We start from the raw sequence: 11,644 nt of genomic DNA on the forward strand, positions 1-11,644 counted from the left end.
GGAAAGAGTCTTGGGTTATTGAGGGAAGAAGACATAATTTTGGCTGAAGCAGCCTGGGTAGCCCGACTTACCCCAAGCTTGTTAGAGACTGGGATGCTAAGTAGGGTGGACCACAGTTAGTACTTGGATGGGGGACTACCAAAGAAGACTGGTGAAGGCAAAAGCAAATCACCTTTGCGCCTTTCTTGCATGGGATGCCCTGGGATTGAGGTCACCATGAATCAGTTGCGACGTGATAGCATGTTCTTTGCCCTGACTTGGCTGGCCCTATCTTGGCAGGTCTTGGAAGCTCAGCAGGGTCAGCCCTGGCAGATATTTGGATGGGAGGCAGCCTCTGGTTGCTCTGCAGAGGCAGGCGTTGGGAAGCCAGCTCTGTTCAGCCTTGGAAACCCTACAGGGTCGCCATAAGGCAACTGCAGCCTATTTCCACCATCAGGATATTTGAAGGGGGCGGCAAAGAAAAGGGAGAGATTAAGGCCGGGCTGTATTAATAGGGTTTTTTAAGATAATGGCATAAGTGGAGTTGGAAGAAGGATGTGAGTGGGGTTTCCTAGGACTTGGCTGCAGGTGAATGCACCAAGTTGCCTCACAGTGAGTCAGAACCTTATGCTCTCAAGGTCAGCATTGTCTGCACTGACTGGCAGGGTTTCAGGCAGAGGTCTTTCATGTTGCCTACTTCCTGGTCCTTTTAACTGGAGATTGAGCCTTCTTTCTGGAGGACAAAGTGGGTTGCTGAGAGAGCAGTTATTGGGGTTTGGAAAGACTGGACCCCTGTAGTAGGGAAGCCCAGGCTGACATAGTACCTAATTGTAATGGTGTACTGCTTCCTGCCCAATTCACTGGGAGGTTCTTCTGCACAAGAGTCACTGAAATGAATGGGAGTTACCCTGAAATACTCTCTTCCATCCATTTGGTGGACCTTATATTGGCTGCGGTCACACAGAGCATTAGCCATGCTACAGAGACGGAAGATAGGTGGATTTTCTGGGCGTGATCACACCGCAACATCTGGGAAGCGTAGAGCTCCCGTGGCGAACCCGAGGCTTCCCGCCGAAGGTGCGGCTTAAAAAACCAGTACCTCCAAGGTACTAGTTTCCGGAAAATGCGGGGCAAGGGCGGGTGTCTGATTGCATTTCCGGTTCACACATTTTTGTCTCCGCTCAGGAAGGGATGTGGCAACAGAGCAAACTGATTGATGTAGCGGCCAAATGGCTTGCTCACCACTTTAATGCCAGGAGCTCACCGGATTTTTGCTCGCAAGACTCTGCAGCTTAGAGGGCGCATTGGTGGCCACCCTAGGACGGCCACGGCTTGGCACGACGACGCTCCCTCCCTCCCGCGGTGCATGGCTTACTTCTAAGGAGACCTGGTGGGGTTTCCAGCTGCTGCACCACTTCTCCTGGCTGTTGCTTATCCCTGTTCCCCATCCCTTATTCCCTGTTCCCCATCCCCCCTCCCCGGACATGCATGCGCGCGCGCAGAGCCCCTTCCTCTTTTCCGTACCCCCACACACACTCCTGGCTCGGCCTGCTCAAAAGGAACTCTCTGCACCAGGCAGCAGAGGGGGAGGTACAGGGGGGGCCTGGCGGGAGGGCGGCCCGGCTGAAGCTCCTTCTGGAGGGGACCGGACGGAGGACACAGTTTGCATTCCTCTGCAGCCCTGGAAGGGGTTAAACCCTTGTGATTGGTACCTCACCCCTAACCACGGGACCTCCACGGGACGTCTGATTGCACAGCCGCGTGTTATTTTGCTCCGGGGCAAACAGCCACGCCCCCCACGCCCCCCCCGCAATTTCCGGCCCGTGTGACCGGAGCCACAGGTGATCTTCTGGATGGACTGGGCCCTGTGGGTTGCATGTCTCCCATTCTGTTGCCCTTCATAGGACTGCAAATCAGGTGATTGAGACAGTCACCTCACCTGGCCTCCTGGTAAGCTTGGCTCTGTTGCAGAATAAGGTGGGCTTGGGGAGCTCATGAGCCAATCTGAGGGCAAGAGACAGATTCTGGGCTTGGCCTGGAAAGCCCCCCTTGTCCCTCGAATGGGCCCCTAGTTTGCTTGCTCCCAGTTCTGAAGGCTTCTGATCCAGATGCTGGTCTGGGGTTCACTGTCGACTGATGTTCCTTTTTTCAGAATTTGAATCTGTGCATCAGAGTTGTGCCCGTTGTCCCCTATCAAGTCAAATTTATTGCTACAGTCAACGACCAGTGCACTCAATCATTTTACATAAAAATATTTGAATAATAAATATGAGATAAAACCAACAGTGGCGTACCTAAATTTTAAAAACTGTGGCTATAACATAGAGATAAAATAAGACAGCCATAAAATGTGTGTATCATTTAGATAAAAACTGAAAAATCTTAATTGCCATGCATTTTACACTCCTTGTAAACCTGGGCACAAAACCTAGCCACCTGTTGTCCCCTGAAGTGGCTGGTCTCTTGTCAGTACTGCATGAATGTTGCTTCTGGGATGTGATGTAAACTTTTTCCCTTCCAGCCCTTCTTGCTTCTGATAACAAGCATTGGATATTCTGGTTCACTTAAAATGGGTCATTACCCTCAAACAGCCTTTAAGCAACCTTTAGCCAGCTCTAAGGCCTGCTCATTTAGAGGTGAAGGGAGGGTTCTGGCCTACGTTAAGCAACTCTGAGTACAGAATGGGGTGGGATAGCTCCAGATTAACAGAGCAATCCTAAAAACACTTTCCTGGGTGGAAGCTCCACTGGACAGACCTGAGTAGGATTTAGAGTAGACCTGTTTAGGATTGCTCTCAATGTGTACTTTGAAGGGGGAAGCTATTTAACCCTGAGCTGAGCAAAGTTTTGATTAATCTTTTGGAGTCTTACTTTTATTTTGATTTTATAAGCTGCCTTGGCCCTGACCTGGGTGGCCCAGGCTAACCCAGTCTTGTCGCGTCTTGGAAGCTAAGCAGGGCTGGCCCTCGTGAGTATTTGGATGGGAGACCCATCAAGAGGCCCAGGGAGCTTCTATGCAGAGGCAGGCCATATGGCAGACCACTTCTGCTCATCTCTTGCCTTGAAAGCCCTATGGGGCCGCCATAAGTCAGCCGTGACTCGATGGCACCTTCCACCACAAGCTGCTTTGGGCGGGTTTCCTGGAAGAAAATAAATGTAATCCCCTCATGCCACAGCTCTCTGTTTTCTCAAAGTATCCTTGCCTGCTGCTTTTCTTGCTGAGAATAAAAAGACAACAGGTCCCTTTTTCATTGATCTCTCAATGAGAAAAGCCACAAAGGGGAGGGAGGTGTTTTTTTTTAATGGACACGTGACTTTTCCCCAGGCCGCCCAACCCCCTTCCTGATGTGGAACCACAAGCATCTGCTTTATCTGACCAAGGAAAGCTTGCGTGTGTCAATCACTTCCAACTTATGGTGACCCTATGAATGAATGACTTCCACAATGTCCTGTAGTTAACAGCCTTGCTCAGGTCTTGCAAACTGAAGGCCGTGGCTTCCTTGAGTCAATCCATCTCCTGTTTGGTCCTCTTTTTTCCCTGCTGCCTTCAGCTTTTCCAAGCATCATTGTCCTTTCAAGTGACTTTTGTCTTCCCATAATGTGACACGAGTACGGTAGCCTCAGTTTAGCCTGGGGAGGGGATAATGCAGACCTTTGAAGAAGAGGAAGGGAAGGAGGAGGAAATTGGATTTATACCCCGCCCTTCACTACCCAAGGGAGTCTCAGAGCAGCTTACAAACTCCTTTCCCTTCCCCTCTCCACAACAGACACCCTGTGAGGTAGGTGGGGCTGAGAGAGCTCTGACAGAAACTGCTCTTTTTCAAGAACAGCTGTACCAGAACCATGGCTTGCCCAAGGTCATCCAGCAGGTGCAAGTGGAGGAGTGGGGAATCAACCCTGGTTCTCCCAGATTAGAGTCCGTGCACTTGACCACTACACCAAACTGGCTCTGTCCTAACAAATATGGCTGTATGAAATTGTGTGTGCTACAATGGTGCCACCACCTCTTCACTTCCCTTTGCAATCTGCATTGCTTTCCACCCACTATGAAGACTGCAGTGCTATCTTCTGTCTGTTCGCTTCCAGAGTCCTCCCTTTCCCCTCCCAGAGTCCATCCCTCTACGGTGCCTCCTGTGGGGAGCAAATGCATCAGACCTTCCCTTCTGTCTTGGCAGATGAAGCTGTTGGTCCTGTCTGTGCTGGTCCTCTTTGCCTCCGTCCACTGTGAGGAGGGGGCCAGGCTCCTGGCCTCCAAGGCTCTGCTGAACAGATACGCTGTGGAAGGCCGGGACCTCACTTTGCAGTACAACATCTACAACGTGGGTTCCAGGTAAATCCTGGGAAGGTGATAAGGGAGGGCTGGTGGTAAGAGCTGTTATAGGGCTTCAAGGCCCAGGTGAATGCCCACTGTCCGGGAAAGACCATTACAGCGGTTGAGTGGAAGGATATGGTGCACACTTCTCGTCTTCTTCCCCAAGGCCATCCTGGTGCAGTCTTATAGGACAATCCAGTACAAAATTATCTGCATTCATTTGGATGGGAAAACAACATTAGGCCATGGAGGGGGGTGGGTGGCTTCTGGAGGTACGAGTGATTCCTTCTGAATCCTGTTCTTGACACCGAAGTGGGCATTCTGAGTGTGCAACCAGAAATTCAGGGTGAACAGCTCCCTAGTATATTCTTCGCTCTAGGTTTTGTCTCCCCTCCAGATCATAGCTTGTTCCTGATACATTTCCCCACCTCCCTGATCTGTTTTATCTGCAGTGCAGCCTTAGAAGTGGAGCTGTCGGATGATTCGTTTCCTCCAGAAGACTTTGGGATTGTCTCCGGCATGCTCAATGTCAAATGGGACAGGATTGCACCGTATCTTTTTTGTGCAGAGAGGCTCTTGGCTGGATGACTCTTCTTAGAATGCTGAACGTCCCAGCTATGTTTCTAGTCCTCATGGCTGTAGAGAGATGGGCTATATTGTTTTAATATCTCAGAAAGCAAACGAAGAACCTGTAAGCCTGCTCCATCCTCCCTTTAAGCTACTCTTTGGGATTCTTCTTGTGACAACTAGGCTTTGTGGCAGTGTCAGGGGGGGGAAAGCACGTCTGCAGCTCCTTCCTCCTGCAGCCCGTGACAAGCCAGTTGCATCCACACATTGGACGGGTCTGTGCAGGATTTTCAGGTGCTCTGCATGTGAACTCTGTGTATGTAACGTTTCTTTGACGAGATCTAGAGTCTTCTGGACTCAAAGATGCTAGTGTGCCCTTTATTTCTTTTGAGTACCTGCTCTGGATCCTGGTTTATTATCAGGTTCTTCTGGTTTTCCTGCCACCCCCTTGCATATCCCCACATCATACCCAGCCCTGGAGGGTCTCCTGATTCCTGGGGCTAGTGGTTTTCTGGTGTGCTGTTCTGCAGGGGGCAAGGAGGAAACTTCCATGAAGCAATGTAATTTGTGGCACTTTAGGTCCAAGCGATTACCATTTTCAAGGAAGGAAGAGAAATGCAATGCCACTTAGCAACCGCAGCAGCATGCTTGATGTTTCTAGCATATGTTGCAGATTCTAAAGGAGCAATAACACCAAAAGGCATCCTCAACCAGGTGTCTACATCTTGGCTGGATGACTCTTCTTAGAATGCTGAACGTCCCAGCTATGTTTCTAGTCCTCATGGCTGTAGAGAGATGGGCTATATTGTTTTCATATCTCAGAAAGCAAACGAAGAACCCATAAGCCTGCTCCATCCTCCCTTTAGCTTCTATTTGGCTTCTTGTGACAACTAGGCTTTGTGGCAGTGTCGGGGGGGCGGGGAGCACGTCTGCGGCTCCTTCCTCCTGCAGCCCGTGACAAGCCAGTTGCATCCACACATTGGACTGGTCTGTGAGGATTTTCAGGCGCTCTGCATGTGAACTCTGTGTATGTAATGTTTGTTTGCCGAGATCTGGAGTCTTTTGGACTCAAAGATAATGGTGTGCTCTTTGTTTCTTTTGAGTACCTGCTCTGGATCCTGGTTTATTATCAGGTTCTTCTGGTTTTCCTGCCACCCCCTTGCAGATCCCCACATCATACCCAGCCCTGGAGGGTCTCCTGATTCCTGGGGCTACTGGTTTTCTGGTGTGCTATTCTGCAGGGGGCAAGGAGGAAACTTCCATGAAGCAATGTGATTTGTGGCACTTTAGGTCCAAGCGATTACCATTTTCAAGGAAGGAAGAGAAATGCAATGCCACTTAGCAACCGCAGCAGCATGCTTGATGTTTCTAGCATATGTTGCAGATTCTAAAGGAGCAATAACACCAAAAGGCATCCTCAACCAGGTGTCTACAGCCCCTTAACCGTGGCCTCTTTCTTTGTTCCCCTTCTGCGATGAAATTTGCTTCCTTAACTAGTGGCTGCTCAGCGCCAGCAACGTCTCCCACACGGTGGTCCTGAGACCCCTGAAAGCTGGCTACTTCAACTTCACATCAGCCACCATCACGTACCTGGCGCAGGAAGGAGGACAGGTGGTGGTAAGTATGATTCTGTGATTCTAAGTAGTACTTGCTCCGGGGTTGACTTCAAGGCCCTAGCAAGACCTGCTGGGTCCATGTTCTTTTGGCTCCACACCCTGTTACTCAGGAGGATGGCTGCTGACCCACTCGTGCCACAAGTCTTATGTTTGGCTCTCACACTGTTCTTTTATGGAAAGCCAGAAGGAGCTCTCTGCCGGAAAGGCAGAGAAACCAGCTGGCTTCTCCTTCCTGGAGAAACTTGCCGCAGGAAAGGTGGTTTCTCTCCCGTGAGCTGGGTTTTTGCTGGGAAGTAATGTGGAAGTGCTCACTGGAGACAGAAAGGGATGGTTGCTCCTGCAAAAGACGGCTACCCCCTCACCAGTTTGGTGTAGTGGTTAGGAGTGCGGATTCTAATCTGGGAGGACCGGGTTTGATTCCCCACGCTTCCACATTCAGCTGCTGGTATGACCTTGGGTCAGTTACAAGTTCTTTCAGAGCTGTTCTCTCACAAGCAGTTCTGGAAAGAGCTCTCTCAGCCCCACCTACCCTCACAGGGTGTCTGTTGTGGGGAGGGGAAAGGAAAGGAGATTGTAAGCCGCTCTGAGACTCCTTCGGGTAGTGAAGGGCGGGGTATAAATCGAAGCTCTTCTTCTTCTTCACCAAAAGGAGGTGCCCTGCACTAGTATTCCTCCATGCTCTTGGGGGGGGGGGAAGCCTTTTCCTTTCTGTCCTTGAGGAGTTAGAGTCAGGAGTAAATGGCTGGCCCTTGTGATGTCTGGTGGGGCCTTACCTAGCTTATAGGGAGACCTTTGCCCCAAAGCTGGGGTCAGTTTGGGTGGAATAAAGAAATCATTCACAGACGTGCTTTCCTCCATGAAAGCCAGCTTGGTAGGGGGGCGGTATATCTTGCCCCAGCTGTGGCAGCTCCTAGAAATGTGCTAGATTTTGAGTTTTGATTGCTGGGATCTCCTGGTGTTGCTGAGCCAGCTGGAGGTGGGCGGAGGCCAACCAACAAGCTGATGGTCAGGCTGGGTGCTCCCCTTCATGATCAGCGGGTTAGAGGAGCTGGGGGGGAGGGGGGTGCTCTAAGGTCTACAACAGATTCAGTGGTGGGGTGTGGGTTTGGTTTCCAAGCTGTCTGGTGTCAGCTGTGCCTGCCATGCCATAGTCCAAGCCAAGTCCACTATTGTGGCCTGTAATTAATTCCCCCTTCTCCTTCTGATCTTCCAGGTTGGCTTCACCAGTGCTCCAGGGCAGGGGGGGATCCTGGCCCAGCGAGAATTCGACAGGAGGTTTTCACCACATTTTGTGAGTACACGCAAAGTCTGCCTCAGACAACTCATAAGCGCCCCTGATTCTGTAGGCAGAGCAAACGTTCTGTGTCGTTGATACGATTGGCGTTCTGTTGAAACATTGGCTGAGACTGAAGGCTGAAACTTTTATTGCTCCAGGATTCTGGAATGACTTCCTTCTGAAGTCTCAACCTGGGGCTGAAGAGCCATGGCTGAGTGATAAAACAAATGCCTTTATCTGCAGGAGGTCTTAGGTTTGATCAGGGGTCATTTCGTAGAAAAAGAGGCGCAGGAGCTCATTAGCATAACCCATTAGCATAACTTATTTGCATATGCCACACCCCCTGACATCACTGGAAGTGTGTCAGAAGGCACCACTGGACTGTTTTGGATTGCTAGCTATTTGGGGGGAACGTGCAGATCTGCCCTCGCAGAGGAGGGAGAGCTTGTACCTGAATAAAACTTAAAGGTCTTAAAGGTGCCATTTACTTGCTTCATGTGTTGTCCGCCTTTCTCAGTGAGATTCAGGGCAGACTGCAGAATTATAAAAATTATTATTATTATTATTCATTTGATTTATTAATCGCCCCATCCCAGGTTGCGCCGGGCTCTGGCCGATGTACAGTAAAGGCACCACGCCATTAATTAAACATACAATACATTAAAAATTCAGGTCTAACAAAATTAGAATAACAAATTTTAAAAAACTGATTAAAAGAGTTCCAGGTGGCGTCCTTAAAATTTCATCCCAGCTCTGGACTGCCTGGCTGTTTTCTGGGCAGGAGGAGAGGAAACACAGGGTCAGAATTCAGGGGAAAGGGAAGAGGGTGCCAGCCACGCTAGAGAACCGTTGCTCTCCTCAACCAAAAGCCTGGCGGAAGATCTCTGCCTTGCAGGCCCTGCGGAATTGCATAATATCCCGCAGGGCCCTGGTGGTATTAGGCAGAGAGTTCTACCAGGGTGGGGCCAGGGATGAAAAGGCCCTGGTCGAGGACAGCCAGACATCTTTGGAGCCAGGGATCACCAGTAGGTTATTTGCAGAGCCTAAAGCTCTCCTGGGGACATACCATAATGCAGTGGAGGCCAGCATAATACATGAAATAAGCAATGCAATGTAAGAAGAGCACAGCTGAGTCAGACCAGTGGTGTGCCTAGTCCAGCATCCTGTCTCACACAGTGGCCAATAAATTGCCCCAGAGGGCCAACAAAGAAGGCAAAGAGGCCAGGGTCTTCCCTTGACATTGCCTTTTAAAACTGGTGTTCAGGTGCTCGCTTCGGCAGCACATATACTAAAATTGGAACGATACAGAGAAGATTAGCATGGCCCCTAAAAAACAAACAAAAAAACCCCTGGTGTTCAGAGGTTTTTACCTCGGAATGTACCGGCTCCCTTTATTCACCATGGCTAGTAGCCATTGATGGACTTCTCCTCCATGAACCTGCATATGATCCCTTTTTTTAATTAACAGTTTTTATTATGTTCTACAATTATACATATATATAAAACATTCCATCTTATTCTTCGGTAGTTTAAACACTTCTCACTTGTTAACAGTATAATGATGTAGACATTGTCAAACGTTAAGCTTCGAAATATTGTCAAATCTCGATCATTTGGGTTATTAGGGAAACCAAAGAGCTTGAAACATATAATCCCTTTTTAAAGGCATCTATGCTTGTTTCCAGCGTTATTCCATCGTAATTAGCAGTGCTTTCCACAATGCCCTGAAATGTTTTGACCAAAGGGAGTTTCAGCAACCAGGGTGTGTGTGCATGGGTAGGCATTACATGGCGGCAAAGTAACCAACCCCATGAAGCTGTGATACGAGGTCAGACCTTTCCTCTAGAGTGATTAACACTTGGAATTCACTGCCACAGGAAGTGGTGGCGGCTAAAAGCATGGACGGCTTCAAAAGGGAATTAGATAGGCATATAGAGCAGAGGTCCATCAGTGGCTATTAGCCACAAGGTATAGATAGGGACTCTGGGGCAAGTGATGCTCTGTCATCTTGGTGCTTTGGGGAGTCAACAGTGGGAGGGCTTCTAATGTCCTGGCCCCACTGGTGGACCTCCTGATGATGGCACTGGTATTTCTGGCCACTGTGTGATACAGAGTGTTGGACTGGATGGGCCTTTGGCCTGATCCAACATTGGCATCTCTTATGTTTTTATGTTCTTATGACCAGCAGAAGCTCTGCAGGGTGTTGGGCAGAAAAAGATCTTTCTACACGCCTGCTGTTTTTTGTCTAAATGGAGATGCTGGGGATTGAACTCGGGACCTTCTACGTGCAAAGCTGATGCTCTGCCACTGAGCCATGGCCCATTTGTGGAATGGCCATTCTCCCTCCACACTTCAAGGCCCGTTGTTCTTGACACGCGGTGCCCCAAGGCAGCTTTTGGCTACCTGTGGAGAGGTCAACCTTGCAACTGTTGCTTTACCTTGTGATGTAGTATACTTCCCTTCCAATATTTCATCCCTTCTCCTTTCCTTTTTCTCCCCAAAAGCTGGACTGGGCGGCCTTTGGGGTCATGACTCTCCCTTCCATCGGCATCCCCCTGCTGCTGTGGTACTCAAGCAAAAGGAAATATGATACTCCCAAGACTAAGAAGAACTGAGCCGCAGCAGGTGACCACTGAGGCTGTATTTGGGAGAGACGGCAGAGCGAACGGCGGCTCCACGCTCACGTGTCGCTGTTTGGAAAGCAGCTGCCTTTATTAAACAAAGAAATACTGGAGAAGCAAGCCCTCCACCCCTCAGGGCCGTTCCCTTCCTTCCTTTCTCCTCTCCTCGGTGGTCCTCTTCTGGCCGTGCTGCGGAGAGATCCATCCAACTTCAGTAATGGAGACGCTTCCTCTCACCCAGACCCCTTCTTTCTCAGCCAGGAATTTGTTCTGCAAAGAAAGAGGAGAAACCCCTGAGCCGTGAATGAATTTTAAATGGGGACGCTTTGATATTAGTCTGAGAGAGAGAGAGAGAGAGAGAGAGAGAGAGAGAGAGAGAGCTGTCATGTTCTGTGGGAGGGTTTTTTTAAATCGCAAAAACAATAAATGACAAACGACGAACCTGGTGCGATTCTTCTTCTTTTGCTTGCTGTGAAGCTTCTCAGCCGGTGCGTTTCAAAGCAGTACGAGTAAGTTGCACGCATTGCTGTCCTTTAGTGTGTCTGATGCAGTAAGTCGGGTTCTGTTAAGCGTATTCAGGAGCCGGCCCTTAGCTTCCAAGATCTGAGAAGAATGGGCTTGCCTGGGCTACCCATCTTGGGGCAAGGTGGTCAGTTGCACAACAAATATCTAGCTTACTGAACCGCAAGATGGTGAAGTCGACCATTGGCCGAGATGGGGATTAAACTCATTCATGGAAGAGCCGTTGTGTGATGGCTGTTCAGGCGTATGACTAAATGGAGCCTCCCATGTTAAGAGGCGCCAGACGCTGGAGCCCAGTTACTTTCATGGCCTGCTTGTGGGTTTCCCAGAATCATCAGGTTGGCCATGGGATGCTGGACTAGATGGACTCTTGCTTAGGTGCCGGAGGGCTCTTTGTGCATCCTGGACCTGCTGGAACTTGGCCAGTGGTCCAGCTGTTTGCTGCCTTCTGTCTGCTCTTGACTTAAAGGAAGCAGAACATGGAGTGGGGAAGAGATGGAGAAAACAACACAAGGGAGTGAATGCGATCTGTGGTGATGAAGCAGTTGGACGGAGGGCTTTAGAAACTCTGTTTAAGCAAATCTTGGGCAAAGGCACATTCTGCAATGTGACCGGCTGAATTCTGCACCCTGTATAAACGAAACAGGCTTTTGCATAATCTTTTTTGCAGCAATGATTTTTTTTTTGTTACTCTGCATAATTCATTATGCTTTTGCTAGTCGCGGGGGAACTCAAGCTCTACCCCAGGCCAG

General features: G+C 49.6%; 1 protein-coding gene across 1 annotated transcript in view; it reads left to right on the forward strand.

The window, feature by feature from the left end:
• SSR2 (signal sequence receptor, beta (translocon-associated protein beta)) overlaps positions 1–10,810 on the forward strand; it is an 11,237-nt gene extending 427 nt beyond the window's left edge. The window contains exons 2-6 of the mRNA XM_015410823.1: positions 4,154–4,308; positions 4,743–4,841; positions 6,366–6,474; positions 7,687–7,764; positions 10,254–10,810. Of these exons, the coding sequence (XP_015266309.1) occupies positions 4,154–4,308; positions 4,743–4,841; positions 6,366–6,474; positions 7,687–7,764; positions 10,254–10,364 (552 nt within the window). The 3' untranslated portion in view covers positions 10,365–10,810. The remainder of the gene's footprint in view (positions 1–4,153; positions 4,309–4,742; positions 4,842–6,365; positions 6,475–7,686; positions 7,765–10,253) is intronic.
• Positions 10,811–11,644: the final 834 nt, after the last annotated feature.

The sequence above is a fragment of the Gekko japonicus genome, unplaced genomic scaffold (assembly GCF_001447785.1).
Source record: "Gekko japonicus isolate JY-2015 unplaced genomic scaffold, Gekko_japonicus_V1.1 scaffold42, whole genome shotgun sequence".
Classification (NCBI taxonomy): Eukaryota; Metazoa; Chordata; class Lepidosauria; order Squamata; family Gekkonidae; genus Gekko; species Gekko japonicus.